At 46.6% G+C, this 24,140-nt stretch overlaps 1 protein-coding gene across 1 annotated transcript; it reads right to left on the bottom strand.

The window, feature by feature from the left end:
• Positions 1 to 22,853: 22,853 nt before the first annotated feature.
• LOC123091879 (cortical cell-delineating protein-like) lies at positions 22,854 to 23,464 on the bottom strand. Its single transcript, XM_044513492.1, has one exon. The coding sequence runs from the start codon at positions 23,297 to 23,299 to the stop codon at positions 23,039 to 23,041; it is 261 nt and encodes an 86-aa protein (XP_044369427.1). The 5' UTR covers positions 23,300 to 23,464; the 3' UTR covers positions 22,854 to 23,038.
• Positions 23,465 to 24,140: the final 676 nt, after the last annotated feature.

The following is a 24,140-nucleotide window of genomic DNA, read 5'->3' as shown; positions in this document are numbered from 1 at the left end:
CATTCCGCAGTGGCTATCACGCCCTGCTCGGACGAACCGCATTTGCAAAATTCAATGCGGTGCCGCACTACGCATATCTCAAGCTCAAGATGCCAGGCCCTCGCGGAGTCATCACGGTAAATGGAAACACCGAACGCTCTCTCCGAACGGAGGAGCACACGGCGGCCCTGGCGGCGGAAGTACAGAGTAGCCTCTCAAGGCAATTCTCCAATCCGGGTGTTAAACGTCCGGACAACGTCAAGCGCGCCCGAAGTAACCTACAACAAAACCGGCTGGCACGTTCCGAGCAAGCATAGCAGTGCGGCCCCAACCCCAGCCCTCGCCAGATGGCGATATCGGTACCACGCGTACATAATTACGCTTTGGAAATACCATGGGCATAAGGGGAGGGGCACAACTACGGCACGCCCAGAATGCGGCTCAACCGCACTTAGGGGCTCCCTATTCTGCCGTTTCTTTTTTTATATACTTTTAGGACCCAACTATTCGGAAGGCCTGTCCGGCAATACACTCGCCGAACACACGATGCAACAGCCAGGGAGAGAACAAGCCACGTCAAATGTCCAGGTGGTCTCTATAACGAGCTAAATACCTGTTTTACTTAAAGTCCCGCAGCTTGCCCCTGGAGGGGGACATGTCAAATAATCCCATCTCTTGCTTATCGCACTATTTGTATCGTTCTGCTTTCATAGCAGCCCTTTTTAATAAACAATACATAGCTCTTATCTATTATTGTATTCATCTATTTTTATACAAATATGTTCAGTCATGACATTATGCAACCGTACACTTTGGTACGGCCAATACACCAGGGGCTTAAGCACCCCATAACATGGTGTGAGAAGACCGAACACTCTCATGAGTGCGGCACCCCGAACTTATAGCACTATATGCATCGGCTCCGAATCATGTCTTGGGTCAATAGTTGGGTTTGCCCGGCTCCCATGTTTTGGTACCTTACGTTCCGCAATGTTGGCTAAGGTAGCGCTGGGAGAACTACTGCGATTGTGCCCCAGTTGAGCTGGGTTAACACCTCAGTAGAGAAAGCTAAAACTGACCGTCATGATAGTGCGAGAGACCGGTCGCTGTTCGCGAGGTTTTTCGAGTCCTTAAAGACTTATGCCGCTTAGAGCGAGGAGCCGGACTTATCCGGCCTAGGCGTGGATAGCGCCCCGAACTCGGTCTTCCGAATACTAGGGGCTTCGCCGAAATTTAAAATTATAGAATTCTATGGCTAAGTGAGAGTGATAAAGCATTATAAGTCCGATGGCCTGGTTCGTTGTGCTGAGCGCCTCCCTAGATGGACCCAAGAATGGGAACAAGAGCGCTCAGGTTTATCCCGAACACCCCAGCACTCGTGGCATGGGGGTAGAAGCCGACGACTTGCATCTCTCAGATTTGATAAACGGCCGCACAGAAGGTAATATTTTAAATTAACAAGCATTGCTTAACGCATATGAACAAAGTTTTCATCGTATAGGATAACAGATGCGAGTCTACTCAAAAATTACATCTTTGGAGCATTCACCCGCTATAAGGCGGGCACCCTTCAGAACGCCCTTATAATACATCTCGGGCGTGCGATACTCCTTGCCCGGCGGTGGCGCGTCCGTCAAAAGCTTCTCAGCGTCCAGCTTGCCCCAGTGCACTTTAGCACGAGCAAGGGCCCGACGGGCACCTTCAATACAGACGGAGCGCTTGATGACTTCAATCCATGGACAAGCGTCCACCAGCCGCCGCACCAGACCGAAGTAACTCCCAGTCATGGCTTCTCTAGGCCACAGCCGAACTATGAGCCCCTTCATGGTCTATCCGGCCACCTTGTGGAGCTCGACCAGTTGCTTCAGCTGGTTGCTCAGGGGCACCGGATGTCCGGCCTCAGCATATTGAGACCAGAACACCTTTTCCGTCGAGCTCCCCTCCTCAGCTCGGTAGAACGCGGCAGCATCAGACACACTATGGGGCAGATCGGCGAACGCTCCTGGAGAGCTCCGGATTCGGGTAAGTAGCAGATAATTTACTTTTATATTCTTGCTTTGCATAAGAATGCCTTACCCGCCGCTATCTTCTTCATCGCCTCGATCTCCTGGAGGGCCTTCTGGGCTTCGGCCTTAGCGGTTTTGGCACTCTCAAGAGCCAAGGCGAGCTCGGACTCTCGAGTCTTCGAGTCACGCTCCAAACTCTCGTGTTTCTCCACGAGAGCCTGGAGCTCTTGCTGCACCTCCGCCACCCGCGCCTCCTGCTTCTCTCGCTCGGTGCGCTCCAAGGCCGCACTATTTTCGGCCTTGGACACCGCTTCCTTCAGGGTCGCCACCTCGGCCGTGGCCCCTGCAACATTTACGTTGGTCCTGTCATTATTTGCAACCAAGTATTTCTATATACATTTACATGCGGTATTACATACCCTCCTTGTCCTCGAGCTGCTTCTTGGCACGGCCGAGCTCGTTCTCGGACCGCTCGAGGCTCTCCTTCAATGCATTGACCTCCACAGTCAGTGCGGTAGAGGTCAGCAGCGCATCCTGCATTCCCATATTGACATATTTATGTTAGACTCCTGCGTATATCTTTTTAGATCCTCAGCTCGGCTTTTCTTTCCGAACACCAAACTGAGCATCAGGGGCTACTGTCTATGCGGTAACATTTTTATATGTTTTGAATACTTACCTCAAAGCCTGTTAGAAGGCTCGTACAAGCTTCGGTCAGCCCGCTCTTGGCGGACTGAACCTTTTGAATCACCGCACTCATAACAGTGCGGTGCTCCTCGTCGATGGAGGCGCCGTTAAGCGCCTCCAGCAAATCGTCCGGTGCCTCCGGTTGGACGGAGGCCGCCGGCGTAGTAGGCGTGCCCTTCTTGCGAAGGCGTTGCCTACCGGTCTCTAGAACCGTTGATGGTTCCGGAGCAGTGTTCGGCCCACGGTCGGACTTGGATCCCTCCGGGGCTTTACCCCCATTGGGCCTGGAGTCCGGGAGGTCGCCTTATGGTGCCTCCAGGACCACCTCCTCCTGGTTTAGTCCCTTTCGGGACTCCACCTCGGCGTCGTCCGTAAGGAGAGGGGAGGAGGCCGTCGGAAGTGAAGTGCTATTCACATCCGACGAATCCAAGGAGCCGCTCGTCGACTCGCCGAGCTGAGCCTTGGGCGCACTGCATGATCAAATTCGATGTCAGAAAATACCGAATAATAGAGGAGCGCCATAAGTTATTCGTATATCCAGATGCTTACGATTTTGCCAGGGGCTTGACCCTGGATGGCCATTCCTCCCCGCCGTCTTCGGCATCGGAGGTGTAGTCTGGCAGGAGGGTTCTTCCATTCTTGGACCCTCCGGCCTCCCCAGTTTGGGCGGCCTTCCTTTTCTTTCCTCCCCCCATTGGAGGGGGAGAGGCTTCTTCTTCTTCCTCCTCCTTGTCCTCAGAGGCGAGGGTGCTTCTGGGTTGTCAGGCGACGAATCCGACACCACCAGGCGCCGGGAACTCTTTTGAGTCCCCATGGCCTTCTTCTTGGACTTCTTCTCCGGCACCACGTGAGGTGCCAGAACCAGCAGCTTCGTCAAGCGAGCGTCCACTGGGTCTTCGGGCAAAGGAGCTGGACAGTTCCTTCTTCTACCAGTCCTATTAAAGGGATGGGGGTTTAGATCCCGCATAGAATTAAATCTATGGAAAACAAATAACCCGTAATGGGAAAATTAAGCTCACCGCGCTGGCTTGGCGCTTAGCGCAGAATCCGCGATCCTCGGTGACGGGAGGGGAGACCTTGGAGCTCTTGAATAGCACCTTCCAGGCATCCTCGTGCTTTGTGTCGAAGAGCCGGGACAGAGTCTGGTGCTGGGCCGGGTCGAACTCCCGCAAGTTGAAAGCCCGTCGTTGACACGGGAGAATCCGGCGGAAGAGCATGACCTGGACTACGGTGACAAGTTTAACCTTCCTGCCGATCAGGTCTTTGATGCAGGTTTGAAGTCCGGTCACCTCTGCCGAATTACTCCACAACAGGCCCATCTCTTTCCAAGATGCGAGCCGTGTGGGGATGCTAGATCAGAATTCGGGGGCCGCTGCCCATTCAGGGTCACGCGGCTCGGTGATATAGAACCATCCCGATTGCCACCCTTTGATGGTCTCTATGAAGGCGCCCTCGAGCCATGTAACGTTGGCTATTTTGCCCACCATGGCGCCTCCGCACTCCGCTTGGCGGCCGCCCACGACCTTCGGCTTGACGCTGAAGATCTTCAGCCATAGACCAAAGTGAGGCTGGATGCGGAGGAAGGCCTCGCACACGATGATGAACGCCGAGATGTTGAGGATGAAGTTCGGGGCCAGATCGTGGAAATCTAGGCCGTAGTAGAACATGAGCCCCCGGACAAACGGGTGGAGAGGAAAGCCCAGTCCGTGGAGGAAATGGGGGAGAAATACAACCCTCTCATGGGGCCTATGGGTGGGGATGAGTTGCCCCTCATCTGAAAACCGATGCGCGATGTCGTCAGACAAGTATCCGGCCTTCCTCAACTTTTTGATTTGTCCCTCTGTGATGGAGGAGGCCATCCATCTACCTCCCGCTCCGGACATGATTGGAGAAAGTTGAGGTGGGAAGTGCGTGTTGGAAATATGCCCTAGAGGCAATAATAAATTGATTATTATTATATTTCCTTGTTCATGATAATCGTTTATTATCCATGCTAGAATTGTATTGATAGGAAACTCAGATACATGTGTGGATACATAGACAACACCATGTCCCTAGTAAGCCTCTAGTTGACTAGCTCGTTGATCAATAGATGGTTACGGTTTCCTGACCATGGACATTGGATGTCGTTGATAACGGGATCACATCATTAGGAGAATGATGTGATGGACAAGACCCAATCCTAAGCCTAGCACAAGATCATGTAGTTCGTATGCTAAAGCTTTTCTAATGTCAAGTATCATTTCCTTAGACCATGAGATTGTGCAACTCCCGGATACCGTAGGAGTGCTTTGGGTGTGCCAAACGTCACAACGTAACTGGGTGGCTATAAAGGTACACTACGGGTATCTCTGAAAGTGTCTGTTGGGTTGGCACGAATCGAGATTGGGATTTTGTCACTCCGTGTAAACGGAGAGGTATCTCTGGGCCCACTCGGTAGGACATCATCATAATGTGCACAATGTGACCAAGGGGTTGATCACGGGATGATGTGTTACGGAACGAGTAAAGAGACTTGCCGGTAACGAGATTGAACAAGGTATCGGTATACCGACGATCGAATCTCGGGCAAGTACCATACCGCTAGACAAAGGGAATTGTATACGGGATCGATTGAGTCCTTGACATCGTGGTTCATCCGATGAGATCATCGTGGAACATGTGGGAGCCAACATGGGTATCCAGATCCCGCTGTTGGTTATTGACCGGAGAACATCTCGGTCATGTCTGCATGTCTCCCGAACCCGTAGGGTCTACACACTTAAGGTTCGATGACGCTAGGGTTATATAGGAAGCTTGTATGTGGTTACCGAATGTTGTTCGGGGTCCCGGATGAGATCCCGGACGTCACTAGGAGTTCCGGAATGGTCCGGAGGTAAAGATTTATATATAGGAAGTCCTGTTTCGGCCATCGGGACAAGTTTCGGGGTCATCGGTATTGTACCGGGACCACCGGAAGGGTCCCGGGGGCCCACCGGGTGGGGCCACCTGCCCCGGGGGCCACATGGGCTGTAGGGGGTGCGCCTTGGCCTACATAGGCCAAGGGCACCAGCCCCTAGAGGCCCATGCGCCAAGATATAGGAAAAAGGGGAGAGTCCTAAAAGGGGAAGGCACCTCCGAGGTGCCTTGGGGAGGATGGACTCCTCCCCCCCTCTTAGCCGCACCCCTTTCTTGGAGGAAGGGGCAAGGCTGCGCCTCCCCCCTCTCCCCTGCCCCTATATATAGTGGAGGGGAGGGAGGGCATCCATACCTGAGCCCTTGGCGCCTCCCTCCCTCCCGTGACACCTCCTCCTCTCCCGTAGGTGCTTGGCGAAGCCCTGCAGGATTGCCACGCTCCTCCATCAACACCACGCCGTTGTGCTGCTGCTGGATGGAGTCTTCCTCAACCTCTCCCTCTCTCCTTGCTGGATCAAGGCGTGGGAGACATCGTCGAGCTGTACGTGTGTTGAACGCGGAGGTGCCGTCCGTTCGGCACTAGGATCATCGGTGATCTGAATCACGACGAGTACGACTCCATCAACCCCGTTCACTTGAACGCTTCCGCTTAGCGATCTACAAGGGTATGTAGATGCACTCTCTTTCTACTCGTTGCTGGTCTCTCCATAGATAGATCTTGGTGATTCGTAGGAAATTTTTTTGAATTTCTGCTACGTTCCCCAACAGTGGCATCATGAGCTAGGTCTATTGCGTAGATTCTTTGCACGAGTAGAACACAAAGTAGTTGTGGGCGTCAGTATTGTTCAATATGCTTGCCGTTACTAGTCTTATCTTGATTCGGCGGCATCGTGGGATGAAGCGGCCCGGACCAACCTTACACGTACGCTTACGTGAGACCGGTTCCACCGACAAACATGCACTAGTTGCATAAGGTGGCTGGCGGGTGTCTGTCTCTCCCACTTTAGTCGGATCGGATTCGATGAAAAGGGTCCTTATGAAGGGTAAATAGCAATTGGCATATCACGTTGTGGTTCATGCGTAGGTCAGAAACGTTCTTGCTAGAAACCCATAGCAGCCACGTAAAACATGCAAACAACAATTAGAGGACGTCTAACTTGTTTTTGCAGGGTATGCTATGTGATGTGATATGGCCAAAAAGGATGTGATGAATGATATATGTGATGTATGAGATTGATCATCTTCTTGTAATAGGAATCACGACTTGCATGTCGATGAGTATGACAACCAGCAGGAGCCATAGGAGTTGTCTTTATTTATTTGTGACCTGCGTGTCAACTTAAACGTCATGTAATTACTTTACTTTATTGCTAACCATTAGCCATAGTAGTAGAAGTAATAGTTGGCGAGGCAACTTCATGAAGACACGATGATGGAGATCATGATGATGGAGATCATGGTGTCATGCCGGTGACGATGATGATCATGGAGCCCCGAAGATGGAGATCAAAAGGAGCAAAATGATGATGGCCATATCATGTCACTATTTGATTGCATGTGATGTTTATCATGTTTATACATCTTATTTGCTTAGAACGACGGTAGTAAATAAGATGATCCCTTACAACAATTTCAAGAAGTGTTCTCCCCTAACTGTGCACCGTTGCGACAGTTCGTGTTTCGAAGCACCACGTGATGATCGGGTGTTAGATTCTAACGTTCACATACAACGGGTGTAAGACAGATTTACACACGCGAAACACTTAGGGTTAACTTGACGAGCCTAGCATGTACAGACATGGCCTCGGAACACGGAGACCGAAAGGTCGAACATGAGTCGTATAGAAGATATGATCAACATGAAGATGTTCACCGATGATGACTAGTCCGTCTCACGTGATGATCGGACACGGCCTAGTTTGACTCGGATCATGTAATCACTTAGATGACTAGAGGGATGTCTATCTGAGTGGGAGTTCATAAGATGAACTTAATTATCCTGAACATAGTCAAAAGGTTTTTGCAAATTATGTCGTAGCTCACGCTATAGTTCTACTGTTTAGATATGTTCCTAGAGAAAAGTTTAGTTGAAAGTTGATAGTAGCAATTATGCGGACTAGGTCCGTAAACTGAGGATTGTCCTCATTGCTTCATAGAAGGCTTATGTCCTTAATGCACCGCTCAGTGTGCTGAACCTCGAACGTTGTCTGTGGTTGTTGCGAACATCTGACATACACGTTTTGATAACTACGTGATAGTTCAGTTAAACGGTTTAGAGTTGAGGCACCAAAGATGTTTTTGAAACATCGCGAAACATATGAGATGTTTTGAGGGCTGAAATTGGGATTTCAGGCTCGTGCCCATGTCAAGAGGTATAAGACCTCCGATGACTTTCTTAACCTGCAAACTAAGGAGAAAAGCTCAATTGTTGAGCTTGTGCTCAGATTGTCTGAGTAAAACAATCATTTGAATCGAGTGGGAGTTGATCTTCCAGATAAGACAGTGATGGTTCTCCAAAGTCATTGCCACCAAGCTGTTAGAGCTTCGTGATGAACTATAACATATCAGGGATAGATATGATGATCCTTGAGGTATTCGCGATGTTTGACACCGCGAAAGAAGAAATCAAGAAGGAGCATCAATTGTTGATGGTTGGTGAAACCACTAGTTTCAAGAAGGGCAAGGGCAAGAAGGGATACTTCATGAAACGGCAAATCAGCTGCTGCTCTAGTGAAGAAACCCAAGGTAAAACCCAAACCCGAGACTAAGTGCTTCTGTAATAAGGGGAACAACCACTAGAGCAGAATTACCCTAGATACTTGGTAGATAAGAAGGCTGGCAAGGTGGATAGAAGTATATTGCATATACATTGTGTTAATGTGTACTTTGCTAGTACTCCTAGTAGCACCAGGGTATTAGATACCGGTTCGGTTGCTAAGTGTTAGTAACTCGAAACAAAAGGCTACGGAATAAACGGAGACTAGCTAAAGGTGAGCTGACGATATGTGTTGGAAGTTTTTTCAAGCTTGATATGATCAAGCATCGCACGCTCCCTCTACCAAAGAGATTGGTGTTAAACCTAAATAATTGTTATTTGGTGTTTGCGTTGAGCATAGACATGATTGGATTACGTCTATCGCAATACGGTTATTCATTTAAGGAGAATAATGGTTACTCTGTTTATTTGAATAATACCTTCAATGGTCTTACACCTAAAATGAATGGTTTATTAAATCTCGATCGTAGTGATACACATGTTCATGCCAAAATATAGTAATGATAGTACCACCTACTTGTGGCACTGCCACGTAAGTCATATCGGTATAAAACACATGAAGAAGCTCCATATTGATGGATCTTTGGGCTCACTCGTTTTTGAAAAGTTTGAGACATGCGAACCATGTCTATTGGTGTGTATGCATGAAGAAACTCCATGCAAATGGACCGTTTTGACTCACTTGATTTTGAATCACTTGGGACATGCAAATCATACCACATGGGCAAGATGACTGAAAAGCGTCGTTTTCAGTAAGATGGAACAAGATAGCAACTTGTTGGAAGTAACACATTTTGATGTGTGCAGTCCAATGAGTGCTGAGGCATGCAGTGAATATCGTTATGTTCTTACTTCACAGATGATTCGAGTAGATGTTGAGTATATTTACTTGATGAATCACGAGTCTGAATTATTGAAAGGTTCAAGTAATTTCAGTGTGAAGTTGAAAGATCGTCGTGACAAGAGGATAAAAGATCTATGATATGATCATAGAGATAAATATCTGAATCACGAGTTTGGCACAGAATTAAGACATTATTGAAATTGTTTCACAACTGATACAGCCTGGAACACCATAGTGTGATGGTGTGTCCAAACATCATAGTTGCACCCTATTGGATATGGTGCATACCATGATGTCTCTTATCGAGTTACCACTATCGTTCATGGGTTAGGCATTAGAGACAACCACATTCACTTTAAATATGGCACCACATAATTTCGTTGAGACGACACCGTTTGGAGAAACCTAAGTTGTCATTTCTTAAAGGTTTGGGGCTGCGACGCTTATGTGAAAAAGTTTCAGGATTGATAAGCTCGAACCCAAAGCGGATAAAATGCATCTTCATAGGACACCCAAAACAGTTGGGTACACCTCCTAATTCAGATCCGAAAGCAATATGGATTGTTTCTTGAATCGGGTCCTTTTTCGAGGAAAGGTTTCTCTCGAAAAGTTGAGTGGGAGGATGGTGGAGACTTGATGAGGTTATTGAACCGTCACTTCAACAAGTGTGTAGCAGGGCACAGGAAGTTGTTCCTGTGGCACGTACACCAACTGAAGTGGAAGCTTATGATAGTGATCATGAAACTTCGGATCGAGTCACTACCAAACCTCGTGGGATGACAAGAATGCGTACTACTTCAGAGTGGTACGTAATCCTGTCTTGGAAGTCATGTTGCTAGACAACAATGAACCTACGAGCTATGGAGAAGCGATGGTGGGCCCGGATTCCGATAAATGGCTGAAGGCCATAAAACCCGAGAGAGGATCCATGTATGAAAACAAAGTGTAGACTTTGGAAGAACTACTTGATGGTCGTAAGGCTGTTAGGTACATATGGATTTCGAAAGGAAGACAGACAATGATGGTAAGTGTCACCATTGAGAAAGCTCGACTTGTCGTTAAGATGTTTTTCGACAAGTTCAAGGAGTTGGCTACGATGAGACTTTCTCACTCGTAGCGATGCTAAGAGTCTGTTGGAATTATATTAGCAATTACTGCATTATTTATGAAATCTTGCAGATAGGATGTCAAAACATTGTTTCCTCGACGATTCTTGAGGAAAGGTTGTATGTGATACAACCGGAAGGTTTTGTCTATCCTGAAATATGCTAAGCTCCAGCAATCCTTCTGAGGACTGGAGTGAGCATCTCGGAGTTGGAATGTATGCTTTGATGATGATCAAAGATTTTGGGTGTATACAAAGTTTATGAGAAACTTGTATTTCCAAAGAAGTGAGTGGGAGCACTATAGAATTTCTGATGAGTATATGTTGTTGACATATTAATGATCAGAAATGACGTAGAATTTCTGGAAAGCATATAGGGTTATTTGGAAAGTGTTTTCAATGGAAAACCTGGATTAAGCTACTTGAACATTGAGCATCAAGATCTATAAGGATAGATCAAAACGCTTAATAGTACTTTCAAATGAGCACATGCCTTGACGTGATCTTGAAGGTGTTCAAGATGGATCAGTCAAAGAAGGAGTTCTTGCCTGAGTTGTAAGGTATGAAGTTAAGACTTAAAGCTCGACCATGGCAGAATAGAGAGAAAGGAACGAAGGTTGTCCCCTATGCTTAAGACATAGGCTCTACAGTATGCTATGCTGTGTATCGCACCTGAAGTGTGCTTTACCATGAGTCAGTCAAGGGGTACAAGAGTGATCCAAGAATGGATCACAGGACAGCGGTCAAAGTTATCCTTAGTAACTAGTGGACTAAGGAATTTTCTCAATTATGGAGGTGGTAAAAGAGTTCGTCGTAAAGGTTTACGTCGATGCAAGCTTAACACCTATCCGGATAGCTCTGAGTAGAGATACCGGATACGTATAATGGAGCAACAATTTAGAATAGCTCCAAGTAGAACAGTTATTTGGAATAGCTCCAAATAGAACGTGGTAGCTGCATCTAGGAGATGACATAGAGATTTGTAAAGCACACACGGATCTGAAAGGTTCAGACCCGTTGACTATAACCTCTCTCACAAGCATAACATGATCAAACCCAGAACTCATCGAGTGTTAATCACATGGTAAATGTGAACTAGATTATTGACTCTAGTAAACTCTTTGGGTGTTAGTCACATGGGGATGTGACCTTGAGTGTTAATCACATATCGATGTGAACTAGATTATTGACTCTAGTGCAAGTGGGAGACTGTTGGAAATATGCCCTAGAGGCAATAATAAATTGATTATTATTATATTTCCTTGTTCATGATAATCGTTTATTATCCATGCTAGAATTGTATTGATAGGAAACTCAGATGCATGTGTGGATACATAGACAACACCATGTCCCTACTAAGCCTCTAGTTGACTAGCTCGTTAATCAATAGATGGTTACGGTTTCCTGGCCATGGACATTGGATGTCGTTGATAACGGGATCACATCATTAGGAGAATGATGTGATGGACAAGACCCAATCCTAAGCCTAGCACAAGATCATGTAGTTCGTATGCTAAAGCTTTTCTAATGTCAAGTATCATTTCCTTAGACCATGAGATTGTGCAACTCCCGGATACCGTAGGAGTGCTTTGGGTGTGCCAAACGTCACAACGTAACTGGGTGACTATAAAGGTACACTACGGGTATCTCTGAAAGTGTCTGTTGGGTTGGCACGAATCGAGATTGGGATTTTGTCACTCCGTGTAAACGGAGAGGTATCTCTGGGCCCACTCGGTAGGACATCATCATAATATGCACAATGTGACCAAGGGGTTGATCACGGGATGATGTGTTACGGAACGAGTAAAGAGACTTGCCGGTAACGAGATTGAACAAGGTATCGGTATACCGACGATCGAATCTCGGGCAAGTACCATACCGCTAGACAAAGGGAATTGTATACGGGATTGATTGAGTCCTTGACATCGTGGTTCATCCGATGAGATCATCGTGGAACATGTGGGAGCCAACATGGGTATCCAGATCCCGCTGTTGGTTATTGACCGGAGAACATCTCGGTCATGACTACATGTCTCCCGAACCCGTAGGGTCTACACACTTAAGGTTCGATGATGCTAGGGTTATATAGGAAGCTTGTATGTGGTTACCGAATGTTGTTCGGGGTCCCGGATGAGATCCCGGACGTCACTAGGAGTTCCGGAATGGTCCGGAGGTAAAGATTTATATATAGGAAGTCCTGTTTCGGCCATCGGGACAAGTTTCGGGGTCATCGGTATTGTACCGGGACCACCGGAAGGGTCCCGGGGGCCCACCGGGTGGGGCCACCTGCCCCGGGGGCCACATGGGCTGTAGGGGGTGCGCCTTGGCCTACATAGGCCAAGGGCACCAGCCCCTAGAGGCCCATGCGCCAAGATATAGGAAAAAGGGGAGAGTCCTAAAAGGGGAAGGCACCTCCGAGGTGCCTTGGGGAGGATGGACTCCTCCCCCCCTCTTAGCCGCACCCCTTTCTTGGAGGAAGGGGCAAGGCTGCGCCTCCCCCCTCTCCCCTGCCCCTATATATAGTGGAGGGGAGGGAGGGCATCCATACCTGAGCCCTTGGCGCCTCCCTCCCTCCCGTGACACCTCCTCCTCTCCCGTAGGTGCTTGGCGAAGCCCTGCAGGATTGCCACGCTCCTCCATCAACACCACGCCGTTGTGCTGCTGCTGGATGGAGTCTTCCTCAACCTCTCCCTCTCTCCTTGCTGGATCAAGGCGTGGGAGACATCGTCGAGCTGTACGTGTGTTGAACGCGGAGGTGCCGTCCGTTCGGCACTAGGATCATCGGTGATCTGAATCACGACGAGTACGACTCCATCAACCCCGTTCACTTGAACGCTTCCGCTTAGCGATCTACAAGGGTATGTAGATGCACTCTCTTTCTACTCGTTGCTGGTCTCTCCATAGATAGATCTTGGTGATTCGTAGGAAATTTTTTGAATTTCTGCTACGTTCCCCAACAGTGGCATCATGAGCTAGGTCTATTGCGTAGATTCTTTGCACGAGTAGAACACAAAGTAGTTGTGGGCGTCAGTATTGTTCAATATGCTTGCCGTTACTAGTCTTATCTTGATTCGGCGGCATCGTGGGATGAAGCGGCCCGGACCAACCTTACACGTACGCTTACGTGAGACCGGTTCCACCGACAAACATGCACTAGTTGCATAAGGTGGCTGGCGGGTGTCTGTCTCTCCCACTTTAGTCGGATCGGATTCGATGAAAAGGGTCCTTATGAAGGGTAAATAGCAATTGGCATATCACGTTGTGGTTCATGCGTAGGTCAGAAACGTTCTTGCTAGAAACCCATAGCAGCCACGTAAAACATGCAAACAACAATTAGAGGACGTCTAACTTGTTTTTGCAGGGTATGCTATGTGATGTGATATGGCCAAAAAGGATGTGATGAATGATATATGTGATGTATGAGATTGATCATGTTCTTGTAATAGGAATCACGACTTGCATGTCGATGAGTATGACAACCAGCAGGAGCCATAGGAGTTGTCTTTATTTATTTGTGACCTGCGTGTCAACTTAAACGTCATGTAATTACTTTACTTTATTGCTAACCATTAGCCATAGTAGTAGAAGTAATAGTTGGCGAGGCAACTTCATGAAGACACGATGATGGAGATCATGATGATGGAGATCATGGTGTCATGCCGGTGACGATGATGATCATGGAGCCCCGAAGATGGAGATCAAAAGGAGCAAAATGATGATGGCCATATCATGTCACTATTTGATTGCATGTGATGTTTATCATGTTTATACATCTTATTTGCTTAGAACGACGGTAGTAAATAAGATGATCCCTTACAACAATTTCAAGAAGTGTTCTCCCCTAACTGTGCACCGTTGCGACAGTTCGTGTTTCGAAGCACCACGTGATGATCGGGTGTTAGATTCTAACGTTCACATACAACGGGTGTAAGACAGATTTACACACGCGAAACACTTAGGGTTAACTTGACGAGCCTAGCATGTACAGACATGGCCTCGGAACACGGAGACCGAAAGGTCGAACATGAGTCGTATAGAAGATATGATCAACATGAAGATGTTCACCGATGATGACTAGTCCGTCTCACGTGATGATCGGACACGGCCTAGTTTGACTCGGATCATGTAATCACTTAGATGACTAGAGGGATGTCTATCTGAGTGGGAGTTCATAAGATGAACTTAATTATCCTGAACATAGTCAAAAGGTTTTTGCAAATTATGTCGTAGCTCACGCTATAGTTCTACTGTTTAGATATGTTCCTAGAGAAAAGTTTAGTTGAAAGTTGATAGTAGCAATTATGCGGACTAGGTCCGTAAACTGAGGATTGTCCTCATTGCTTCATAGAAGGCTTATGTCCTTAATGCACCGCTCAGTGTGCTGAACCTCGAACGTTGTCTGTGGTTGTTGCGAACATCTGACATACACGTTTTGATAACTACGTGATAGTTCAGTTAAACGGTTTAGAGTTGAGGCACCAAAGATGTTTTTGAAACATCGCGAAACATATGAGATGTTTTGAGGGCTGAAATTGGGATTTCAGGCTCGTGCCCATGTCAAGAGGTATAAGACCTCCGATGACTTTCTTAACCTGCAAACTAAGGAGAAAAGCTCAATTGTTGAGCTTGTGCTCAGATTGTCTGAGTAAAACAATCATTTGAATCGAGTGGGAGTTGATCTTCCAGATAAGACAGTGATGGTTCTCCAAAGTCATTGCCACCAAGCTGTTAGAGCTTCGTGATGAACTATAACATATCAGGGATAGATATGATGATCCTTGAGGTATTCGCGATGTTTGACACCGCGAAAGTAGAAATCAAGAAGGAGCATCAATTGTTGATGGTTGGTGAAACCACTAGTTTCAAGAAGGGCAAGGGCAAGAAGGGATACTTCATGAAACGGCAAATCAGCTGCTGCTCTAGTGAAGAAACCCAAGGTAAAACCCAAACCCGAGACTAAGTGCTTCTGTAATAAGGGGAACAACCACTAGAGCAGAATTACCCTAGATACTTGGTAGATAAGAAGGCTGGCAAGGTGGATAGAAGTATATTGCATATACATTGTGTTAATGTGTACTTTGCTAGTACTCCTAGTAGCACCAGGGTATTAGATACCGGTTCGGTTGCTAAGTGTTAGTAACTCGAAACAAAAGGCTACGGAATAAACGGAGACTAGCTAAAGGTGAGCTGACGATATGTGTTGGAAGTTTTTTCAAGCTTGATATGATCAAGCATCGCACGCTCCCTCTACCAAAGAGATTGGTGTTAAACCTAAATAATTGTTATTTGGTGTTTGCGTTGAGCATAGACATGATTGGATTACGTCTATCGCAATACGGTTATTCATTTAAGGAGAATAATGGTTACTCTGTTTATTTGAATAATACCTTCAATGGTCTTACACCTAAAATGAATGGTTTATTAAATCTCGATCGTAGTGATACACATGTTCATGCCAAAATATAGTAATGATAGTACCACCTACTTGTGGCACTGCCACGTAAGTCATATCGGTATAAAACACATGAAGAAGCTCCATATTGATGGATCTTTGGGCTCACTCGTTTTTGAAAAGTTTGAGACATGCGAACCATGTCTATTGGTGTGTATGCATGAAGAAACTCCATGCAAATGGACCGTTTTGACTCACTTGATTTTGAATCACTTGGGACATGCAAATCATACCACATGGGCAAGATGACTGAAAAGCCTCGTTTTCAGTAAGATGGAACAAGATAGCAACTTGTTGGAAGTAACACATTTTGATGTGTGCAGTCCAATGAGTGCTGAGGCATGCAGTGAATATCGTTATGTTCTTACTTCACAGATGATTCGAGTAGATGTTGAGTATATTTACTTGATGAATCACGAGTCTGAATTATTGAAAGGTTCAAGTAATTTCAGTGTGAAGTTGAAAGATCGTCGTGACAAGAGGATAAAAGATCTATGATATGATCATAGAGATAAATATCTGAATCACGAGTTTGGCACAGAATTAAGACATTATTGAAATTGTTTCACAACTGATACAGCCTGGAACACCATAGTGTGATGGTGTGTCCAAACATCATAGTTGCACCCTATTGGATATGGTGCATACCATGATGTCTCTTATCGAGTTACCACTATCGTTCATGGGTTAGGCATTAGAGACAACCACATTCACTTTAAATATGGCACCACATAATTTCGTTGAGACGACACCGTTTGGAGAAACCTAAGTTGTCATTTCTTAAAGGTTTGGGGCTGCGACGCTTATGTGAAAAAGTTTCAGGATTGATAAGCTCGAACCCAAAGCGGATAAAATGCATCTTCATAGGACACCCAAAACAGTTGGGTACACCTCCTAATTCAGATCCGAAAGCAATATGGATTGTTTCTTGAATCGGGTCCTTTTTCGAGGAAAGGTTTCTCTCGAAAAGTTGAGTGGGAGGATGGTGGAGACTTGATGAGGTTATTGAACCGTCACTTCAACAAGTGTGTAGCAGGGCACAGGAAGTTGTTCCTGTGGCACGTACACCAACTGAAGTGGAAGCTTATGATAGTGATCATGAAACTTCGGATCGAGTCACTACCAAACCTCGTGGGATGACAAGAATGCGTACTACTTCAGAGTGGTACGTAATCCTGTCTTGGAAGTCATGTTGCTAGACAACAATGAACCTACGAGCTATGGAGAAGCGATGGTGGGCCCGGATTCCGATAAATGGCTGAAGGCCATAAAACCCGAGAGAGGATCCATGTATGAAAACAAAGTGTAGACTTTGGAAGAACTACTTGATGGTCGTAAGGCTGTTAGGTACATATGGATTTCGAAAGGAAGACAGACAATGATGGTAAGTGTCACCATTGAGAAAGCTCGACTTGTCGTTAAGATGTTTTTCGACAAGTTCAAGGAGTTGGCTACGATGAGACTTTCTCACTCGTAGCGATGCTAAGAGTCTGTTGGAATTATATTAGCAATTACTGCATTATTTATGAAATCTTGCAGATAGGATGTCAAAACATTGTTTCCTCGACGATTCTTGAGGAAAGGTTGTATGTGATACAACCGGAAGGTTTTGTCTATCCTGAAATATGCTAAGCTCCAGCAATCCTTCTGAGGACTGGAGTGAGCATCTCGGAGTTGGAATGTATGCTTTGATGATGATCAAAGATTTTGGGTGTATACAAAGTTTATGAGAAACTTGTATTTCCAAAGAAGTGAGTGGGAGCACTATAGAATTTCTGATGAGTATATGTTGTTGACATATTAATGATCAGAAATGACGTAGAATTTCTGGAAAGCATATAGGGTTATTTGGAAAGTGTTTTCAATGGAAAACCTGGATTAAGCTACTTGAACATTGAGCATCAAGATCTATAAGGATAGATCAAAACGCTTAATAGTACTTTCAAATGAGCACATGCCTTGACGTGATCTTGAAGGTGTTCAAGATGGATCAGTCAAAGAAGGAGTTCTTGCCTGAGTTGTAAGGTATGAAGTTAAGACTTAAAGCTCGACCATGGCAGAATAGAGAGAAAGGAACGAAGGTCGTCCCCTATGCTTAAGACATAGGCTCTACAGTATGCTATGCTGTGTACCGCACCTGAAGTGTGCTTTACCATGAGTCAGTCAAGGGGTACAAGAGTGATCCAAGAATGGATCACAGGACAGCGGTCAAAGTTATCCTTAGTAACTAGTGGACTAAGGAATTTTCTCAATTATGGAGGTGGTAAAGGAGTTCGTCGTAAAGGGTTACGTCGATGCAAGCTTAACACCTATCCGGATAGCTCTGAGTAGAGATACCGGATACGTATAATGGAGCAACAATTTAGAATAGCTCCAAGTAGAACAGTTATTTGGAATAGCTCCAAATAGAACGTGGTAGCTGCATCTAGGAGATGACATAGAGATTTGTAAAGCACACACGGATCTGAAAGGTTCAGACCCGTTGACTATAACCTCTCTCACAAGCATACCATGATCAAACCCAGAACTCATTGAGTGTTAATCACATGGTAAATGTGAACTAGATTATTGACTCTAGTAAACTCTTTGGGTGTTAGTCACATGGGGATGTGACCTTGAGTGTTAATCACATATCGATGTGAACTAGATTATTGACTCTAGTGCAAGTGGGAGACTGTTGGAAATATGCCCTAGAGGCAATAATAAATTGATTATTATTATATTTCCTTGTTCATGATAATCATTTATTATCCATGCTAGAATTGTATTGATAGGAAACTCAGATACATGTGTGGATACATAGACAACACCATGTCCCTAGTAAGCCTCTAGTTGACTAGCTCGTTGATCAATAGATGGTTACGGTTTCCTGACCATGGACATTGGATGTCGTTGATAACGGGATCACATCATTAGGAGAATGATGTGATGGACAAGACCCAATCCTAAGCCTAGCACAAGATCATGTAGTTCGTATGCTAAAGCTTTTCTAATGTCAAGTATCATTTCCTTAGACCATGAGATTGTGCAACTCCCGGATACCGTAGGAGTGCTTTGGGTGTGCCAAACGTCACAACGTAACTGGGTGGCTATAAAGGTACACTACGGGTATCTCTGAAAGTGTCTGTTGGGTTGGCACGAATCGAGATTGGGATTTTGTCACTCCGTGTAAACGGAGAGGTATCTCTGGGCCCACTCGGTAGGACATCATCATAATGTGCACAATGTGACCAAGGGGTTGATCACGGGATGATGTGTTACGGAACGAGTAAAGAGACTTGCCGGTAACGAGATTGAACAAGGTATCGGTATACCGACGATCGAATCTCGGGCAAGTACCATACCGCTAGACAAAGGGAATTGTATACGGGATCGATTGAGTCCTTGACATCGTGGTTCATCCGATGAGATCATCGTGGAACATGTGGGAGCCAACATGGGTATCCAGATCCCGCTGTTGGTTATTGACCGGAGAACATCTCGGTCATGTCTGCATGTCTCCCGAACCCGTAGGGTCTACACACTTAAGGTTTGATGACGCTAGGGTTATATAGGAAGCTTGTATGTGGTTACCGAATGTTGTTCGGGGTCCCGGATGAGATCCCGGACGTCACGAGGAGTTCCGGAATGGTCCGGAGGTAAAGATTTATATATAGGAAGTCCTGTTTCGGCCATCGGGACAAGTTTCGGGGTCATCGGTATTGTACCGGGACCACCGGAAGGGTCCCGGGGGCCCACCGGGTGGGGCCACCTGCCCCGGGGGCCACATGGGCTGTAGGGGGTGCGCCTTGGCATACATAGGCCAAGGGCACCAGCCCCTAGAGGCCCATGCGCCAAGATATAGGAAAAAGGGGAGAGTCCTAAAAGGGGAAGGCACCTCCGAGGTGCCTTGGGGAGGATGGACTCCTCCCCCCCTCTTAGCCGCACCCCTTTCTTGGAGGAAGGGGCAAGGCTGCGCCTCCCCCCTCTCCCCTGCCCCTATATATAGTGGAGGGGAGGGAGGGCATCCATACCTGAGCCCTTGGCGCCTCCCTCCCTCCCGTGACACCTCCTCCTCTCCCGTAGGTGCTTGGCGAAGCCCTGCAGGATTCCACGCTCCTCCATCAACACCACGCCGTTGTGCTGCCGCTGGATGGAGTCTTCCTCAACCTCTCCCTCTCTCATTGCTGGATCAAGGCGTGGGAGACATCATCGAGCTGTACGTGAGTTGAACGCGGAGGTGCCGTCCGCTCGGCACTAGGATCATCGGTGATCTGAATCACGACGAGTACGACTCCATCAACCCCGTTCACTTGAACGCTTCCGCTTAGCGATCTACAAGGGTATGTAGATGCACTCTCTTTCTACTCGTTGCTGGTCTCTCCATAGATAGATCTTGGTGATTCGTAGGAATTTTTTTTGAATTTCTGCTACGTTCCCCAACAGTGCGGACTTGGGCGCTGGAGCTCGAGTGCGCAGGGATGGATAAGCAAAGGAGGAAGAAGGCATAAATGGAAAGGGTAGATCCTTATCCCCTTATATGGGCGGCCAAAATTACAAGCCCCCACCAGCCTAATAAAACTCGGCTATCTCCCAAGCGCCGCGGTTAATGGCGCGGTTGGGTTATCCACGCCCGTATTGATGAGAATCCCGGAATAAGGGGACACGATCTCTGCTTTGACAAGCTGTGCCAAGGAAACCGCCTCGCTAAACGCGCTGAGGTGGAACAGTAAAATGATTCGAATAAAGGCTTGGCCGTGGCGTGATGTCATGCTGCAGAATATGTCAGCAGATTAGATTTGTGCAAATATTATTCTCTCTACGGTGGTATGTGGAACTTATTTTGCAGAGCCGGACACTATCCTTGTGTTCAAACATCTTCTATGAAGTATTCGGAGGAGGAACCCGCCTTGCAATGCCGAAGACAATTTGCGCACCAGACTCGTCGTCATTGAAGCATGGTTCAGGGGCTACTGAGGGAGTCCTGGATTAGGGGGTGTCCGGATGGCCGGACTATGACCTTTTGCCGGACTCCCGGACTATGAAGATACAAGATTGAAGACTTCGTCCCGTGTCCGGATAGGACTTTCCTTGGCATGGAAGGCAAGCTTGGCGATATGATATGAAGATCTCCTCCCATTGTAACCGACTCTGTGTAACCCTAGCCCTCTTCGGTGTCTATATAAACCAGAGAGTCTTAGTCCGTAGGACGAACAACAATCATACCATAGGCTAGCTTCTAGGGTTTAGCCTCTGTGATCTCGTGGTAGATAAACTCTTGTACTACCCATATCATCAATATTAATCAAGCAGGAGTAGGGTTTTACCTCCCTCGAGAGGGCCCGAACCTGGGTAAAAAAATCGTGTCCCTTATCTCCTATTACCATCCGCCTAGACGCACAGTTCGGGACCCCCTACCCGAGATCCGCCGGTTTTGACACTGACAATGATCTTTTCCTCTGATCTCCACCGCCCGGGGCGCTGGCCCCCTCTCCCTTCGGCTGCTGCTTCGGCGGCAGGAGGGAGGGGGGACCCTGTTCCTTAGCTCTATAGTTAGGGTTTGGATTTGTAGGTCGTGGTGCGTCGTTGGGGTGGTGGGAGCGGCGCCTGGACTCTACTCCCACACCGGCGGTGTCTTTCATGGTGGCGTCTCGGGGTTGATGGCATCGTGTCTCTGTCGATCCCTCAGATCGGCAGCGTTAGGGTTCATGGATGGTGTTGGCGAGGTGGCGGCGGCGACTCCATCAGGTGTGTCTCTCCTTCTGCTCCGTCCCCGTTGTTGTGGCGTTGTCTCCAACGTCATGATGGAGCAGGGAGGTTTTGTCGTTCAGGAGTACGCGCAGGCGGTTGTCTACGCAAGTGCCAGCTGAAAGATGGAGTATCCTGTGTTGGGTCTGTGGTCCAAGGCTGTCAGTTCTGGTTTCCTCCTCCAACGTCGTTGTCGTCATGCGGGGGTGTCAGTTCTAAAATTCGATGGCGTGTCCGGGGACATGTTGCCCCGGTCTGATTCTTTCAACGGCTATGGTTTTGCTTCTGGCAAACTACTTTGGAGGTCCGTAAAGCTGCTGATCAGAGATGGAGCCGCATCAAGCTTGGGTGAAGAGGTGATCTGTCTTTTTATCCTTTGGTGGCCACTTCAGTGGTGTCGAAGGAAAGGGACATGCACTGGTATTTTGCATAGGATTTTTCTATCTTATCAGTTATGTATGATCGGTGCTTACGTGCCATGTAACTTGATCTTTATTCTATATAAATGAGACACATATTACCATGAAAAAAAAGAGAGAAACTGGTAGTTTAGTTGGTTCATTCAATAAATTTATTCGAAGTTCCATGTTCTCAAGAAAATGCAAAGAAATCCAATAAATCATATATGTAACCGATCAGTGTGGCCTATTTTTTTGCCCACTGATTTGGGTGATATTGGCCGCTTTAGTAAGCCGGACCAATGTGGCCTATTTTCTTGCCACATATACACTTGCAAGCGGGACTCACCCGTCAAATCATGTCAACAGAATTAAACGGTGGATTAGAGTTAGCTGCAACGGATTACAGTGATAGATGTTTTTTTTGCAACAAACCCGAATAGTATGATGTTTTATGCGAGATTAACCCCAACAGTTGATGGTTTGTGCAATTTCCTCCGCATTAACATATCTTCTTTTTTCCGAGAAAAGTCCACAAGGGCCAAGCTTTTATGCATTTATGTATCCCACCGTATACCCTTGTAGACCAGTCCAAGATCTCATGTTGCTTAGAAACATTAGAGTATTATATCCAGATATACGAATATAATATTCTTTGATGGTTCATACATGATCGCAAGAAAATTTACCATGAGTGTTTTCACTTTTCGGGTTGGGCCGTTCATTTAGTTCGACGCACGCATGAGTATTGGTCAGGTAATTAACATTTTTTTTGTCAATTTGAGATTGCTTTTACCACGCTTGTCGCCTGGTAGGTAATTAACATTGACGATATCAAAATGCCAAAAGCTCGACTTCGCGATACAAATTACCTTTTGATTTTATAACATTAAACCAAAATAATCATGGGAAATTCCCGCAAAAAATAATAATCATGGGAAACAAAAGAATACAACATTTTACCAACAAATAAACAAACAGTGCTTAAAAATCCAGGCATGACAACATCAAGAAATACTCGATCTAGTTTTTTTCGAAACGGAATACTCGATCTAGTGGTGTGGGCACTGGAAATCGGTGGGGCAGACCTTGCCGCAGTTGTTGAGAATGAGGCGTAGGTTGACGGGGAGGTCGAGCTTGAGGCCGAGCACATTGGCATGGAGATTTGTTCAGAGGCAGAGCGCCGCGTCCAGGCCGGCGAGCCCGTCGAGGAGCGAGCAGCAGTGCTCGTCGCGCGGCTGGTTGACATTGACCTTGAGCAGGCCCAGCACGTTCACGCACGCCTTCACCTTCAGCATGTCCCTGGGGCACGACCCGTAGTGATAAGGATCGAACCTCGAGGGCGAGATCCGGTCTCTTGTTGCGGTCCGATTTTCACGGTATTCCACCTTCAGTAGCAGTAACCTTTCACCCGTGCATGCGATGTACATGAAGTAGAGGGTTTGAACCTTGCGGCTCAGCACAAGAGAAACAATCTGGACGACGACACCTCACACACAAAACAATTTCCTCACAGAAATCGCAACAAAAAGGTTTTCTAAAGCTACATCAAAAACTTAATACGGGTGTCTACCCCTGAAAACACATTTGTCTATTTCATATATATAAATATAACCTATCCTCCTTACATCGTACTGGCTTGGCCTTATATAATAGCTATGAAAGCCAACTAGCTTGGGAAACAAGCATCACATCCTACCATCCATCTCACGTAGAAGATAGATAGATAAAGAAAAGCTACCTTCTAAAACTAGGACTCTAAAATTTCTATTAGATTACTTGTTTTATAGTTTGGCAAGTTAATCTCTATATTAACATGGACTGTTTGTTGGTCCGTTTGTGGTGGACCCCATCCCAAGGCACACAAGGATAGAGTTCTCCACGACACAAACCTCCTGCAATTTCTTTCTATCTCTTCAGGTGGGCGTGGCATGTCAAAGTAGTAACCAGCACCATCTCCTTTAATTCCAACTGAATAAAATTCGTGTACTTGCAACCTTGTACGAGCAGCTAGCAAATCCTCCATATTAACCATGCATGCTTCGTTTCTTCTATCTCCAAAAAAACTGGAATCTTTACATGCATTAGTAGCATGCAAACCACGCTCTCCAAAATATACGTACATGCATGCACTTTCTCCTGGAAATACGTAGAATTTCTTATCCTCTTTCATCCATAATCCTTTGGCACATGACAATGTTTGAGCAGCAACAATGTTAACGTTAACCCTGGTTGCATCACGTAGCCGCCGTGGGCGCTCGCCGAGGCCAC

The sequence above is a fragment of the Triticum aestivum genome, chromosome 1B, assembly GCF_018294505.1.
Source record: "Triticum aestivum cultivar Chinese Spring chromosome 1B, IWGSC CS RefSeq v2.1, whole genome shotgun sequence".
NCBI lineage: Eukaryota > Viridiplantae > Streptophyta > Magnoliopsida > Poales > Poaceae > Triticum > Triticum aestivum.
Note: the sequence above shows the minus strand (reverse complement) of the source record. Positions and strands in the feature narration are given on the sequence as shown.